The following is a 17,866-nucleotide window of genomic DNA, read 5'->3' on the forward strand; positions in this document are numbered from 1 at the left end:
ATTTTTACCACAACAAAATAAAAAATGTTTTAAAGATTTGAATAAATCTAATCATAGCTAAGGGCTTCCCAGGTGACTCAGTGGTAATGAATCTGCCTGCCCAGCAAGAGACCTGGGTTTGATCCCTCGGTTGGGAAGATGCCCTGGAGAAGGAAATGGCAGCCCACTCCAGTATTCTTGCCTAGGAAACCCCATGGATAGAGGAGCCTGGCAAATGGAGTTGGAAGAGTCAGACACTACTTAGTGACTAAACATTACCACACATAGCTAAAATAAGTATTAGGTAATCCTAGAGAAATTATGAGATTCAATCTTCAGGTTAAAAGTTGAGTAACTTAGGGCAGCTAAATGAGCACACTTTTGCACATATGTATACATACGTACATACGGAACAGATATATATATAAATATATAATATACATGTCTATATAGAGAATATTAATATATATGTGTATATATATACGTATTTAAAGAGATGACAGGACTTCAAAATCTAAGAATGCATAAATTTAAAAAAAAAATTAAAAAAACAATTTAAGAATGTACTTAACCAGTGGTAGATATTATCTCATTACAACTTTGATTTGCTATAAAAATAATAACAATAATATCTCATAATGAGTGACATTAAACATCTTTTCATGTATTTATGAGCCATCTACATGTCTTTTTGGAGAAATGTTTGTTTAGGTCTTTTTCCCACTTTTTGATTGGATTGTTTGTTTTTCTGGTATTGACTTATACGAGCTACTTGTATATTTTGGAAATTAATCCTTTGTCAGTTGTTTCCTTTCTATTATTTTCTCCCATTCTGAGGTTGTCTTTTCACCTTGTTTAGAGTTTCCTTTGCTATGCAAAGCATTTAAGTTTAATTAGTTCCCACTTGTTTTTATTTCCTTTACTCTAGGAGGATCATAGAGGATCATAGAGGATCTTGTTTTATGTCATCAAGTGTTCAGCCTATGTTTTCCTCTAAGTTTTATATAGTTTTCTGTCTTACATTTAGGTCCTCAATCCATTTTGAGTTTATCTTTGTGTATGGCATCAATTATGTCCAACTCTTTTGCAACCCCATGGTCTATATACAGTCCATGGAATTCTCCAGTCCACAATACTGTAGTGGGAAGCCTTTCCCTTCTCCAGGGGATCTTCCCAACCCAGGGATCAAACCCAGGTCTCCTGCATTGCAGGCACATTCTTTACCAGCTGAGACAAAAGGGAAGCCCACATGGTGCTACGAAGTGTTGTAACTTCATTCTTTTACATGTAGCTGTCCAGTTTTCCTAGCACCACTTATTCAAGAGGCTACCTTTGCCCCACTGTATAGTCTTGCCTTCTCTGTCAAAAAGAAGGTACCCACAGATGTGTGGGTTTATTTGTGGGCTTTCTATCTTGTTCCATTGGTCTATATTTTCTGTTTTTGTGCCAGTACCATACTGTCTGCATAGGTCTTCATAGAAACGTACAACTTCAGCTTCTTCACCGTTACTGGTTTGGGCACAGACTTAGATTACTATGATACTGAATGGTTTGCCTTGGAAACGAACAGAGATAATTCTGTCATTTTTGAGATTGCATCCAAGCACTACATTTCAGACTCTTTTGTTGACCATGATGGCTACTCCATTTCTTCTGAGGGATTCCTGCCCACAGTAGTAGATATAATGGTCATCTGAGTTAAATTCACCCATTCCAGTCCAGTTTAGTTCACTGATTCCTAGAATCTTGATGATCACTCTTGCCATCTCTTGTATGATCACTTCCAATTTGCCTTGATTCATGGACCTGACATTCCAGGTTCCTATGCACAGAAATCCAAGTCTATGCCCCAACTAGTAACACTGAAGAAGCTGAACGGTTCTATGAAGACCTACAAGACAATTCAGAACTAACACTCAAAAAGATGTCCTTTTCATTACAGGGGACTGGAATGCCAAAGTAGGAAGTCAAGAAACACCTGGAGTAACAGGCAAAGTTGGCCTTGGAATACAGAATGAAGCAGGACAAAGACTAATAGAGTTTTGCCAAGAAAATGCACTGGTCATAGCAAACACCCTCTTCTAACAACACAAGAGAAGACTCTACACATGGACACCACCAGATGGTCAACACCAAAATCAGACGGATTATATTCTTTGCAGCCAAAGATGGAGAAGCTCTATACAGTCAACAAAAACAAGACCAGGAGCTGACTGTGGCTCAGATCATGAACTCCTTATTACTAAATACAGACCAAAATTGAAGAAAGTAGGGAAAACAACTAGACCATTCAGGTATAACCTAAATCAAATCCCTTATGATTAAACAGTGGAAGTGACAAATAGATTCAAGGGCCTAGATCTGATAGACAGAGTGCCTGATGAACTATGGAAGGAGGTTCATGACACTGTACAGGAGACAGGGATCAAGAGCATCCCCATGGAAAAGAAATGCAAAAAAGTAAAATGGCTGTCTGGGGAGCCCTTACAAATAGCTATGAAAAGAAGAGAGGCGAAAAACAAAGGAGAAAAGGAAAGATATAAGCATCTGAATGCAGAGTTCCAAAGAATAGCAAGAAGAGATAAGAAAGCCTTCTTCAGCGATCAATGCAAAGAAATAGAGGGAAACAACAGAATGGGAAAGACTAGAGATCTCCTCAACAAAATTAGAGACACCAAGGGAACATTTCCTGCAAAGATGGGCTCGATAAAGGACAGAAACGGTATGGACCTAACAGAAGCAGAAGATATTAAGAAGAGGTGGCAAGAATACACAGAACTGTACAAAGAAGAGCTTCACGACCCAGATAATCACGATGGTATGATCACTCACCTAGAGCCAGACATCCTGGAATGTGAAGTTAAGTGGGCCTTAGAAAGCAACACTACAAAGCAAGCTCATTGGGTGAATTCCATTCACCCAATTGAGCTATTTCAAATCCTGAAAGATGATGCTGTGAAAGTGCTGCACTCAATATGCCAGCAAATTTGCAAAACTCAGCAGTGACCATGGAACTGGAAAAGGTACTTTCATTCCAATCCCAAAGAAAGACAATGCCAAAGAATGCTGAAACTACCGCAGAATTGCACTCATCTCACATGCTAGTAAAGTAATGCTCAAAATTCTCCAAGCCAGGCTTCAGCAATACGTGAACCATGAACTTCCTGACGTTTAAGCTGGTTTTAGAAAAGACACAGGAACCAGAGATCAAATTGCCAACATCCGCTGGATCATCGAAAAAGCAAGAGAGTTCCAGAAAAACATCTATTTCTGCTTTATTGACTATGCCAAAGCCTTTGACTGTATGGATCACAATAAACTGTGGAAAATTCTGAAAGAGATGGGAATACCAGACCACCTAACCTGCCTCTTGAGAAATCTGTATGCAGGTCAGGAAGCAACAGTAAAAACTGGACATGGAACAACAGACTGGTTCCAAATAGGAAAAGGAGTGCATCAAAGCTGTATATTGTCACCCTGCTTATTTAACTTATTGCAAAGTACATCATGAGAAACGCTGGACTGGAAGAAACACAAGCTGGAATGAAGATTGCCAGGAAAAATATTAATAACCTCAGATATGCAGATGACACCACCCTTATGGCAGAAAGTGAAGAGGAACTAAAAAGCCTCTTGATGAAAGTGAAAGAGAGTGAAAAAGTTGGCTTAAAGCTCAACATGCAGAAAACAAGGATCATGGCATCCAGTCCCATCACTTCATGGGAAATAGATGGGGAAACAGTGGAAACAGTGTCAGACTTTATTTTTTTGGCATCCAAAATCACTGCAGATGGTGACTGCAGCCATGAAATTAGAAGACGCTTACTCCTTGGAAGAAAAGTTATGACCAACCTGGACAGCATATTCAAAAGCAGAGACATTACTTTGCCAACTAAGGTCCATCTAGTCAAGGCTATGGTTTCTCCTGTGGTCATGTATGGATGTGAGAGTCGGACTGTGAAGAAGGCTGAGTGCCGAAGAATTGATGCTTTTGAAGTGTGGTGTTGGAGAAGACTCTTGAGAGTCCCTTGGATTGCAAGGAGATCCAACCAGTCCATTCTAATGGAGATCAGTCCTGGGTGTTCTTTAGAAGGCATGATGCTAAAGCTGAAACTCCAGTACTTTGGCCACCTCATGTGAAGAGTTGACTCATTGGAAAAGACTCTGATGCTGGGAGGGATTGGGGGCAGGAGGAGAAGGGGACGACAGAGGATGAGATGGCTGGATAGCATCACGGACTTGGACGTTTAAGTCTGAGCGAACTCCGGGAGTTGGTGATGGACAGGGAGGCCTGGTGTGCTGCGATTCATGGGGTCGCAAAGAGTGAGACGCAACTGAGCGACTGAACTGAACCATACTATCTTGATGACTGTAGCTTTGTAGTATAATCTGAAGTCAAAAATTTGCCTCCTTCAGCTCCATTCTTCTTTCTGAAGACTGTACTGGCTATTCAGGGTCTTTTGTGTCTCGATATGAATTGTTAAATTTTTTGTTCTAGTTCTGTGAAAAATGCCATTGGTAATTTGATAGGTATCACATTCAATCTGTAGATTGCATTTGGTAGTATAGTCATTTTCAAAATATTGATTCTTCCTACCGAGGAACATGGAATATCTCTGTTTATGTCATCTGATTTCTTCATCCGTGTCTTAAAATTTTTTGTATACAGTTCTTTTGTCCCCTTAGGTAGGTTTATTCCTAGATATTTTATTCTTTTTGTTGCAATGGTGAAAGTGATTTGTTCCTTAATTTCTGAGATTTTTCATTATTAGTATATAGGAATGCAAGTGATTTCTGTGTACTGATTTTGTATCCCCAATTTTGCTAAGTTCAGTGATTAGCTCTAGTAACTTTCTGACAGTATCTTTAGAGTTTTCTGTGTATAGATTCATACCGTCTGGAAACAGTAGGAGCTTTACTTCTTTTCCAATCTGGACTATTTTATTTCTTTTACTTCTCTGAATGCCATAGCTATGACTTCCAAAACTATGTTGAAAAACAGTGGTGAGAGTGGACACCCTTGTCTTGCTCCTGATCACAGAAGGAATGCTTTCAGTTTCTCACCATTGAGAATAATGTTTGCTGTGGGCTTATCATATATGGCCTTTACTATGTTGAGGTATTCAGATGAAGAGTTCCAAAGAATAGCAAGGAGAGATAGATAAGAAAGGCTTCCTCAGCAATCAATGCAAAGAAATACAGGAAAACAACAGAATGGGAAAGACTAGAGATCTCTTCAACAAAATTAGAGACACCAAGGGAACATTTCATGCAAAGATGGGCTTGATAAAGGACAGAAATGGTACGGATCTAAACAGAAACAGAAGATATTAAGAAGAGGTGGCAAGAATACATGGAAGAACTGTACAAAAAAGATCTTCACGACCCAAATAATCATGATGACGTGATCACTCATCTAGAGCCAGACATCTTGGAATGTGCAGTCAAGTGGGCCTTAGAAAGCATCACTCTGAACAAAGCTAGTGGAGGCAATGGAATTCCAGTTGAGCTATTTCAAATCCTGGAAGATGATGCTGTGAAAGTGCTGCACTCAATATGCCAGCAAATTTGGAAAACTCAGCAGTGGCCACAGGACTGGAAAAGGTCAGTTTTCATTCCAATCCTAAAGAAAGGCAATGCCAAAGAATGCTCCAGCTACCACACAATTGCACTCATCTCACATGCTAGTAAAGTAAATGCTCAAAATTCTCCAAGCCAGGCTTCAGTAATATGTGAACCGTGAACTTCCAGATGTTCAAGCTGGTTTTAGAAAAGGCAGAGGAACCAGAGGTCAAATTGCCAACATCCGCTGAATCATCGAAAAAGCAAGAGAGTTTCAGAAAAACATCTATTTCTGCTTTATTGACTATGCCAAAGCCTTTGACTGTGTGGATCACAATAAACTGTGGAAAATTCTGAAAGAGATGGGAATACCAGACCACCTGACCTGCCTCTTGAGAAACCTATATGCAAGTCAGGAAGCAATAGTTAGATCTGGACATGGAACAACAGACTGGTTCCAAATAGGAAAAGGAGTACGTCAAGGCTGTATGTCACCCTGCTTATTCAACTTCTATGCAAAGTACATCATGAGAAACGCTGGGTTAGAAAAAGCACAAGCTGGAATCAAGAATGCCGGGAGAAATATTAGTAATCTCAGATATGCAGATGACACCACCCTTATGGTAGAAAGTGAAGAGGAACTAAAAAGCCTCTTGATTAAAGTGTAAAAAGAGAGTGAAAAAGTTGACTTAAAGCTCAACATTCAGAAAACTAAGAACACAGCATCTGGTCCCAGCACTTTATGGGAAATAGATGGGGAAACAGTGGAAACAGTGTCAGACTTTATTCTGGGGGGCTCCAAAATCACTGCAGATGGTGATTTCAGCCATGAAATTAAAGGACGCTTACTCCTTGGAAGTAAAGTTATGACCAACCTAGATAGCATATTGAAAAGCAGAGATATTAGTTTGCCAACAAAGGTCCGTCTAGTCAAAGCTATGGTTTCTCCAGTGGTCATGTATGGATGTGAGAGTTGGACTATAAAGAAAGCTGAATGCCGAAGAACTGATGCTTTTGAAGTGTGGTGTTGGAGAAGACTCTTGAGAGTCCCTTGGACTGCAAGGAGATCCAACCAGCCTCCCTGCAATAGTTCGGCCACCTCATGACTCACTGGAAAAGACCGTGATGCTGGGCGGGCCTGGAGGCAGGAGGAGAAGGGAACGACAGAGGATGAGATGGCTGGATGGCACCTCCGACTCGATGCACATGAATTTGGGTGAACTCCGGGAGTTGGCAATGGACAGGGAGGCCTGGCGCGCTGTGATTCATGGGGTTTCAAGGCGTAGGACACGAATGAGTGACTGAACTAACTCAACTGATGTTGAGGGAGGTTCCTTCTATGCTCATTTTTTGAAGAGTTTTAATCATAAATGGGTGATGAATTCTGTCATAGGCTTTTTCTGCATCTATTGAGAGGATCATGTAGTGTTTTCTTTCAATTTGTTAATATGGTGTATCACACTGATTGATTTGCATATAATGAAGCATTCTTGCATCCCTGGAATAAACCCAACTTAATCATCATATATGAGCTTTTTAAGGTGTTGTTGAATTCTGTTTGCTAGAGTTTTGTTGAGGATTCTTGCATCTATGTTCATTAGTGATAGTAGCTTGAACGACATAAATATATATGTTTGTATATAGAAAAGCTAAATGATAGAAAAATAAGAATTTTCACAAAATTCCTTTACAAATCAATCCAACCTCAGTGAAAATCATAACAAAATTTTACTGTAAACAATAAATAAAGTTCATAGAAAGTAAAAACTTCTAAGAGTGGCAAAATAGTGACTATAAACACCTTTATATCACCATATTTCTGTAAAAATACTATTATTAAAGCAGTACTGACATTAAGAATAAACAAATGGACCAAAATTCAAAAGCACATTGAGGGACCTCCCTGGTGGTATAGTGGATAAGAATCCACCTGCCAATGCAGGGGACACACCCACATGCCATGGAGCAATTAAGCCAGTGCACCACAGTAGAGCCTGTGCCCTGCAACAAGAGAAGACACTGCAAGGAGCAGTCTGCACACCACAGTGAAGAGTAGCCCCCACTCAGTGTAACTAAAGAAAGCATGCACCTAGTAATGAGGACCCAGTATAGCCAAAAATAATAAATAAAAATTATTTTTTTAAATCTTATTGAATAATATATGATAAAAGTAGCCCATTGAGATGAGAATGGATCAAGTAACTAATGAATGCACCTAGCACAAATGACCATCATGAAGAAAGTATTTAATAAAATTTTAACATTATGTCACATTATATACCAAAACACATTCCAGATGGATTAAAAGTTTAAGAATAAAGATGCTAAGATGAAAATCTAAGTATTATATATACTTTCAGGATAAAACAAATCTTTTAACAAAAATAGGAAATGGGAAAAAGAAATTCAACATTTGACAAGTCAAATAAAAAATGTTACTTACCATATAAGATACTATAACCAAAATCTGTAATAGTTAAGGGATCATTTGGAAAAATACCTGCCACACAGATTACAGATATTTAATTACATATATTCAATTTAAAGACTTCTGATAAACCAGAGAAACAAATGGGCAAAGCATATGGACAAACAACTAAGATAAAAAGAAATTCAAACAGCCAGTAAACTTATAAAAAGGTGTTCAAACTCAGTGGTAATCACAGAAATACACTAAGATAACAGATTACTTAATACTGATCAAACTGGCAAAAAACGTAGAATAAAAATCTATCAGGTGAAAGGTACATTCTTACATTCCTGGTAAAAAGTAAACTGTGAAAGTCTCTTTCACAAGTGTGCATACACATGCACACATAAACACACACGTTTCTATATGTATTCATTAAGGAGCACCAATGAAGATACAGAAGGATTCAAGGTTACCTCAGCAAGATGAGGGAAATAAGGATTAGTTTTTTCTTTTAAATCTTTGACTCTTACCTTAAATGAAGAACTTTTCTAACTTGAAAAATATAAATAACACTTTAAAAAGCAGCACCACATATAACTGACTAAAAGAAATGGAACAAAAGGAGGAGACAGAAAAAGAATACTAACCACATATAGTCAATCTGCACACACACACACACACACACCCCCACACGCGCACACGCATCCACACGTGCATGTGCACTGGAATATCACTTAACCATTAAAAAGAATTCCATTTGTAGTAAATGGACGGACCTAGAGATTAAGGTCCATCTTAGCAAAGTAAATCAGAAAGAGAAAGGCAAATACTATGTGATATCACTTATATGTGGAATTTAAAATATGACATAAATGAATATATCTATGAAAAAGAAACAGATTCATAGAGAAGAGACTTGCAGTTGCCAAGGGGGAGGGAGGTTGGGAAGGGAAGGATAGGGATCTTGGGATTAGCAGACGCAAACTATTGTATACAGGATGGATAAATAACGGTCTTACTGTAGAGCACAAGGAACTATCCTGTCTATCCTGTGATAAACCATAATGGAAAAGAATATTAAAAAGAATATATGTACGTATATATGTATAACTGAGTCACTTTGCTGTACAGCACAAATTAAACACAACATTGTGCCGGAAGCCAGTGTGAGGAATCCCGCCCGTGACAAGGTCATGAGGAAGGAAGCTGACATACGCAAGGCGTGCTCAGACTTCAGGGGCCCCTCTGGAAATTCCTAAGCATGTACCCCAACAAAATCTGCCGGTTTTTGTGCTCTGCTTTTCCACTCTTCTGACATTCTCTGGAAAAAGTCAATTCAGGGGTTTAGTCTTCTGCATTTGAAAGAGTGTTTCAATCCAAAAACCCCTCTAATGGCTTTTTAGCCTGCCTGCAGGACTCGTACAGCTGTGCTTGTGATTGTTTGAGGCCTCCTGACCGCAGGAGGCACAGGAAGCTTAAAACATCCTAGGAATGTAGGAGCTTCCGAGGCGTCAAAATCTTTAGAATAGGACTGATTAAAAGTTTCATTTGTTGAGTCAATGCTTGCTGCCAAATTGTCATATCCTTTATTTTTAGATATAGTTGGTATATAGAAAAACAAGTAGTAGACCTGGTATTAGCAACATTAGATCTTTGAGTTAAGTACCTTCTTTGTTATAACCCACTGCACCTTTGTTCTATAGAGATGTAACTTTAGTGCTTTAAGGAGATGTAGATTAAAGAAAAACACTTCAGGGGAAACAAAATTAACATTCATTAAGGAAGAGAGCCAAAAAGTGTTAACAAGCCTCTTGGCCAGAAGATAATGTAAATCACCTGAGACCTTTTGTATACAAAATGATATACAGAAAGAGTCTGGGTTGCGAACGCTACATAATTTTGTGTTACCCATTGATCTCCGTGTTTTATCAAAAGTATAAAAGGCTTTCTGAACAATAAAGGATTGGACCAGTTTCTCGGACTAGTCTCTCGGCCTGGTTTCTTGAGAATCTGGCTCCCCCCGTGTCTCTCTCTCTCTTCTCTCCCTTTCCCTCTCTCTGCTCTTTACTTTAATTTCAGGCTGAATTTCCATCTGGGGCGCGGAGGCTCGCCAGGTCTACTTACTTGCCCTGGCTGTTAAGATCCGCGCGAAAGGGAGCTTAAGGCGAGGCACCCTTAGATATTCAAGCGAGCGCCGGTGGCCCAACGTAGATGGTGCAAATTCCTTGTCTGGAATTTTATTGGTCTTCCGCGTAACCCAATCTATTCAGCCCTCTTCCTCCACTGAGTCTTCCTACTACACTATAGTTTCTTAATCTAATCTTATATTAATAAATAAACAAGTCTTTCCACGCCAACGCCGTCCACCCTTCGAATTCCCTGGATCCACCGGGACTGGACCCCGGCAACATTGTAAATCAACTATATTTCAATAAACATTTTAAAACTTATTCACGTTAAACACACACACACACACACCAACAATGGACTTGAGAGAGACTCAAAAACAACTTCATCTATTTCACAATTCTGTCTAGGCTGACCCTGACCTTGTCCCACCAAGATAACATATGTGCTACCTAAAGTACTTTTACCTTTCAAAATATACCGAGGCAAGTATTACCCACGGGGATGCTACCAACCTGATTTGTTGACAGCTTCATTTAGTTCTACAGTTAACTGCAGAGGGGCTTCTTTCTTCCTTGAAGAAACTGGACCTGACTTTGGATGTGACTTTGGGCTCTGAGTCTAAAAGAGATACAGCATTAGATCTACTCTATTTAATTACCAATTTTGATTAAACATATTTGTTTTAAAATTGAAAAAAAATTGTAAAACATGAAACGGGCTGGTAAAGTTGCATACATAAATAACACTGTAGAAACCAAATTCATATAACCTATCATAGAAACAATGAATAGCTTTTAAAAACCTAAAGAAGATTAGACAAATAAATTGCCATATAGGCATTTAACATCACAAATACAAGAGAAATGAATAAAGTACAGCAACATGAATGATTATGTTAAACAAAACAAAACAACAAAAAAAAGCAAGGTGCAGAAGACTGTGAGATCAGAGACATGAAGATCAGAAACTGAAGGTAAGAATAATACACTGAAAATAGAGACATTAAGTAGAAGTATTCAAAATCCATCTTCCTCCTTGCCCCCACTAGGCTGAGAACACTCACTGTTAAAATCAGACACCCGAGCAGGAGAGATTTCTTTGTCAGAAAAACTTATCAAATCAAGAGAAGAAAGCCTGCAGATATTAACAAGAAGCTTTTCACAATGACGTGGCCATACAGATAACACTACAGCAAAATCTAAAAATGTACAACTCTTAAGTATGCAGAGTTTCCAATTACCATTTTAGTTTTACACTCCTAAATGTGAGGAGACCAATAAGGACCACTGGAACATTTGACAAAGGTCCTAGTGTAAGCATTTGACTCAGACGGTAAAGAATCTGCCTGCAATGCAGGAGACCCGAGTTCAATCCCTGAATCAGGAAGATCCCCTAAAGAAGGGAATGGCTACCCACTCCAGTATTCTTGGCTATCACTCTTGACCTTGTCCCACCAAGACAACATATGTGCTACCTTAAGCATTTTTACCTTTTAAAATATACCGAGGCAAATATTACCCATGGACAGAGAATTCCATGGACAGAGGGGTCTGGAGGGATACAGTCCATGGAGTTGCAAAGAGTAGGACCCAACTGAGTGACTAGCACACACAATGGATAATGTTAAATTAAAATTACCTCTCCAAAAAAAAATAAAATTCTCTCTCCAAACTAGGGCTTATCAGGTGGTACAGTGGTAAAGAACCCATCTGCTAATGCAGGAGATGCAGGTTTGATCCTTGGTCTGGAAAGATCCCCTGGAGAAGGAAATGGCAACCCACCCCAGTATTCTTGCCAGAACCCCATGGACAAAGGAGTGTAGCAGGCTACAGTCCATGGGGTTGCAAAGTGTCAGACATGGCTTAGTGACTGAACAACAACAAAGTTATCCTTTTGGGGAACCTCCAGGATTCCAATATGTCATGCCATCCCTGCGCAAGTGTCAAAAGCTCTGCTTTCCCTCAGTGGACTCACTCTGTTTGGGCCAACCTAAAATCTTCAGTTTTTGCCCCAAATCAGCAAATACTCTCAGGGAAGAAAATGACTAACAATTATCAACTCCTGTTCTAAGGATTTCACTTTCTTTTTTAGTTCATCTAGTCCTTGTTGCTTCCACAACTCCCATGTCTCTAAAAAACATCAGTTCTTTTGCATTTTATTCTTTTTTTAAATTAGCTGTTGCAGCAGAAACATTGACCTACTGCAATCTGTTATATGCTACCTGAAAGTAGAACCTCTACCCTTGATATCAAAGCCCCACAAGAACATTTTGAGAAAAGAGAAAGAAAATATTGTTCATGAACACAGATGCAATCATCTTAAAATATTAGCAAACCAAATCAGAACAAGTTAATACTTCATGACCAAGCCAAGTTTATCCCAGGAAACTTAGTTGATTTAACTGTCAAAAATTAATATAATTTATCACATTAAAAAAAGTTTCTCAATTATGACAACAATGGATGTCTTCATTCCTTAGAACCAAAAGGCTATATGTGGTTAATTATTTGTTCATACAAGTTTCTAGTGAATGTTATTTCTAGCATTACAGGTCTTCCTCTCAGATACTGCAAATTCCATTTCAGACCATCCCAATAAAGAGAGTACTACAATAAAGCAAGGCACATGAATTTTTTGATTTCCCAGTGTATATAAAAACTGTTTCCACTAAACTGTAGTACAGTTTGGAGAAGGAAATGGCAACCCACTCCAGTATTCTTGCCTGGAAAATTCCATGGAGGGAGGAGCCTGGTAGGCTACAGTCCATGGGGTCTCAAAGAGATGGACACGACTGAGCAACTTCAATGTCAATGTAGTACAGTAAGTGTGCAATAGCATTATATCTAAAAAAATTTGCATACCTTAAAAAATATTTATTGCTAAAAAATGTTAACCATTGTCTGAGCCTTCTAGAAGTCATAATTTTTTTGCAACAGTTACTTCAAAGGTCTCTGATCATACATAGATCATGATAAATATAATAATAATAAAAATGTTTGAAATATAGTGAGAAATTACCAAAACATGACATAGAGACATGAAGCAAACAAATGCTGTCAGAAAAAACAGCAGAGAGACTTGCTTGACACAGGGTTACCAAAAACCTTCGATTTGTAAAAAATGAACTATCTGTGAAGGGCAACAGGCAAAGCACAATCTACAATGTATGTCTATATACAATTTTTCTCTTCAATTACTATTGTGTTTTTGAATAATTTGTCCTCAATCATTAGCTTCAAAATCTCTATTTCAAAGGCGGCTATTTTGTAGAGTTAGGCCAATGTATCCTGTTAAGATATATAATGAACAAAGGACTGATTTCCCTGTTTAACAATAAACTGCCTTCAGTAAGAGTGAAAAATAATTGTGTTATAATTTGATGATTCTAATTCCCAGAACTCCAATTTCAACCACAGGAAATGTAGGACCAAAATTTTCATAAAATATCTCTAAATTTCATGTAAACTCAATGGAAATATAGGATTCCTTTTAAAGAATAAGACTTACAAACAACTAAAATGTATCTAATTTTGTGTATTGAGCTTTACTCATGAAGCTCTCCTTTTAGACCTACCTCTTTGCTTGATGACTGAACACAAATATCTTTTGTTTTAGGTGTTGAATAAAGCACTGATTTTGTGGCATTTTTACTAACATCACTGGCAAGACCTAAAAAGTCAAAAAAAATTTAAACATATAAAAATTTTTGGTTAAAATTAAAAGAAGCCCCATATTATACATGAAGAATTCTTTTGATTCTTTTAAGCACAATTAGTTTAACTGAAGTACAGACATCAACTCAATATTCAAATGTACCTAGAAGGCATCAGGAACTGAAAAAGACAGACAAGATTTCTGAAGAAGTATGTGCCAACTCATCTTTCAGAACTTAAAAAGAAGAGATACCTTTCCACTATGTGTGCTTTCCTTTGGTTGGCTTTTTTTTGTTTTGCTTTGTTTGTTTGTTTTGGTTGGCTTTTATTCCAATCCCTTCTGATATTAATCAGCACTTAGAAAAGTTTCCTAAAACTTGCCCTAATATATCTTTTCTTTAGGAAGGGGTGCAAATCACCAAATGTTATTACAAGCTCTTCAGAGATCTCAAGAATTCTGCACATTATTTCCATTAATAAGATACTTCCTCTAGTGTATAATAATTATTTACAGAATTCCAGACTATAGGAATCTAATGTGAACTAAAGGGAATAACAAATTATTCTCATTTTTGCCAGTACTATCTTCATTATGGAGAAGGAAATGGCAACCCACTCCAGTATTCCCGCTGGGAAAACCCCATGGATGGAGGAGCCTGGCGGGCTATAGGCCATGAGGTCGCAAACAGCTGGATATGACTGAACAACTAACACACATCTTCAGTATACCAGAAGGTACATGAAGGACTGCACATGTACTCAAAATTTCTGGGAGAATATATACTGAAATGCTGGAACATATTTGCTGAATTTGATGTCAATGGACAAATTTATATTTCAGCCATCCCAATCCACAAAGTGAAACCTTACTTTTTTCTTCAAAACAGTCTAGTAAGACTTCCAGTATATTCTGGCCTTGCTCTGTATTAATGTCAGGTGCCCTAGTAAGAAACAAAGAACAGAAAATGTTAATGTATCATTTCTAAAAGGTATTTGCTAATTATTAACATCTATCTTGAAAATTCCGTATCTCCTTATTACAAAATGCTCATTTTTACTTAATGAGAAAAATATCACCATTAAAATCTGAGGATAAAACAAGTATTTGAGAGACCAAGAGTTCCCAAAAAGTATACGAAGCAGTATTTATTGTCTACATTAACAATTATATTCCCTGATTGAATAGCCATGTCTAAAGCTGTTTTAGACTACTGCTGTACCTAAAAAAGAACATAAAACTTTTTTGAACAAAGGCTATGGTTTTTCCTGTGGTCATGTATGGATGTGAGAGTTGGACTGTGAAGGCTGAGCGCCAAAGAATTGATGCTTTTGAACTGTGGTGTTGGAGAAGACTCTTGAGAGTCCCTTGGACTGCAAGGAAATCCAACCAGTCCATTCTAAAGGAGATCAGTCCTGGGATTTCTTTGGAAGGAATGATGCTAAAGCTGAAGCTCCAGTACTTTGGCCACCTCATGTGAAGAGCTGACTCACTGGAAAAGACTCTGATGCTGGGAGGGATTGGGGGCAGGAGGAGAAGAGGACAACCGAGGATGAGATGGCTGGATGGCATCACTGACTCGATGGACGTGAGTCTGAGTGAACTCTGGGAGTTGGTGACAGGACAGGGAGGCCTGGCATGCTGCAACTCACGGGGTCGCAAAGAGTCGGACATGGCTGAGTGACTGAACTAAGAACTAATCATTCTTGAAATGCTTCTTTAATAAAGACTCTATAGTCACAAGTGCTAACAGCTCCAAGTAACATAGTCTTCCCTACATTTCAAATGCACTTTTGATTCAATACCCTTAATTTGAAGGAACTAATGAATCAATATAATTTTTTAATTAAAAATTATATTGATATAATTTTAGATTCACATGCAGTTATAAAAATATAAAAGAGATCTCCTGTTCACTTTATCCAGTTTCCTTCAATAGGAACAGTTCACCTAATACAATATATTATCAAAACCATGATATGGATATTGACAAAATCACCAATTTTATTCAGATTTTTCTAGTTCTACATGTACTCATTTGCATGTTTATGTTTGTGTATGTACTAAGTTCTATGCAATTTATCATATTTGAAGATTCAAATGACCACAATAGTCAAGGTACTGAACAGTTCTGTCACCACGAAGATCCTTCTATTGCCCATTAGGATCACACCCACCCTTTCTTTTTCTTAGCCCCACAGGATAAACTGCACCTTTCTGTTAGTACCATTCAAAGCCTAGAGTGCTTTCTCCATAGCTGTCATTTAGTCAAAACTGAAACTGCCTCTTCCTGATCCATCACTCATCAGGCGAATTTCTTTTATGACCGCCATTTAGCCAATGCACTGTTTGCACTAATATTTCTGTTAATATAAAATAACTAAGATGATTATACTTAACTAATGAGCATATAAATCATTATTTTAGTCAGAGGTTAATAGTTTTTCCTTTCTGCATTTAAAAATTCCACTTTCTAAAGATGGGAATAAAAATCATCTTAAAAGCTTAAGTATACAGATCACCTGGAAGGTCGGCAAAATCTTCTTCTATAGTCATTTTTGAGATGATCCTGAAAGAAAAGTAAATCATCAGTTTGGTAAAAAGTTAAGTTCTTCATTTATCCATTCAGCAAGTATCTGCTGACTGCCTACTATAATACTATAAAGAGTAATTCTTCTGGATCAAGTGAAAAGCAACTTGGCTCACATCCTCTGTTTCCAAACCTTTTTTATATTATTTCCTTACCCTGGATTTTTTTTTTTATCGTCTTCTTCCTCTTCCCACTCCTCTATCTCCCCCTACACCTCTTCCATAATCAAAATCATACTATCTGGGCTTCCAGTAACTCAAGTTAGTCCATTAACAGTATCTATCTATCTTCTTTCCTTGTAGATCAATCCCTCTAAATAACAGTAAAGAATAGACTGCCATAAAATTACAATGAAAAAGAGAATGGAACAGAGGACCATCTGTGGACAAACACATACAACAAATTTCTGAAAGATGGAAACAAATGAAACATGATAATTGATGAAACAGAAAAAAAGCAGAAACAGCCTAACTTTTAAGCTCAGAGGATATTGTCCTGGATGAGTAAATGACCAACATAATGAAAATGCAAGATTCATACCTAGGAAACTAAGAGTGAAATATCAGAAAAACTGAAGATTAAAAAGTGCTAGAATGTCTCCAAATGAGAAATTAGGTAACCCCAACAAAGAAGAGGGGTTTCTCACATGGTGCTAGTGGTAAAGAACCAGCCTGCCAATACAGGAGACATAAGAAATGCAGGTTCAATCCCAAAGTTGGTAAGATCCCCTAGAGGAGGGCATGGCAACCCACTCCAATATTCTTGCCTGGAAAATTCCATGGACAGAGAAGCCTGGTGGGCTACAGTCCATAAGGTCACAAAGGGTCAGACATGACTGAAATGACTTAGGAACAAAGAAGAAGCCCCTATCAATGGAAACGACAGGAAAAAATATAACACATGGACATGTTGAAACTGGAAGTGGAAAACACATTTGTGATAATCTGGGTCCTATCTTTTTAGTATAAAATCTATAAAGTTAACTTTTCAGGTTGAAAATTGGATAGTAATAGGACAAATAGTATGCTTTTAAAAATAAATAAATTATTATCAATATAAAATGTTCAGTAAGCTGTACTCTTCCTTGGCCCTATGGGATATAAATAATCCCACTTCATGTGAACACTCTCTTTACCCCACTCATGCTCTGACATTCTGACTCTCCTAATGCTCCTTATGCACAGCTCTAAGCCACTGTAGTTTCTACTCACAGGGACTGCTACCTTGCTTCACTTTTGAACTGAACTGTTCAGAAAGATGAAGACATCTCTTAGAGTTTAAGAAACCTCAGAGTAGAGACTTTGTCTTAAGCTAGCTTATATTCTTCCCAGAACTTTGCCAGTGTTGTATACCACAAAAACATGTTTTGTTATTTTGACATGTCAAATAATAAGACTAAAATTTATGAGATAAAACTGTTTTTCTTTAAAGAAAATTAGTGTTTCACATACCCTATTAATTTTAGGAGGTACCGAAGGAGCAAAAGATTAAATCTATTTTACAGATAGCAAACTAAGGAACAAAGACATCTAACGAGTCTG

At 37.8% G+C, this 17,866-nt stretch overlaps 1 protein-coding gene across 2 annotated transcripts in view; it reads right to left on the reverse strand.

Moving 5' to 3' along the window:
- The window catches only part of CENPC (centromere protein C), a 105,364-nt gene that overhangs the window by 72,319 nt on the left and 15,179 nt on the right, over positions 1–17,866 (reverse strand). For both annotated transcript variants that reach the window (XM_018049507.1, XM_005681653.3), the window contains exons 2-5: positions 16,258–16,304; positions 14,608–14,678; positions 13,659–13,753; positions 10,597–10,702 (exon numbers count right to left, since the gene is read on the reverse strand). In XM_018049507.1, the coding sequence (XP_017904996.1) occupies positions 10,597–10,702; positions 13,659–13,753; positions 14,608–14,678; positions 16,258–16,304 (319 nt within the window). The remainder of the gene's footprint in view (positions 1–10,596; positions 10,703–13,658; positions 13,754–14,607; positions 14,679–16,257; positions 16,305–17,866) is intronic.

This window comes from Capra hircus, chromosome 6 (assembly GCF_001704415.2).
Source record: "Capra hircus breed San Clemente chromosome 6, ASM170441v1, whole genome shotgun sequence".
NCBI lineage: Eukaryota > Metazoa > Chordata > Mammalia > Artiodactyla > Bovidae > Capra > Capra hircus.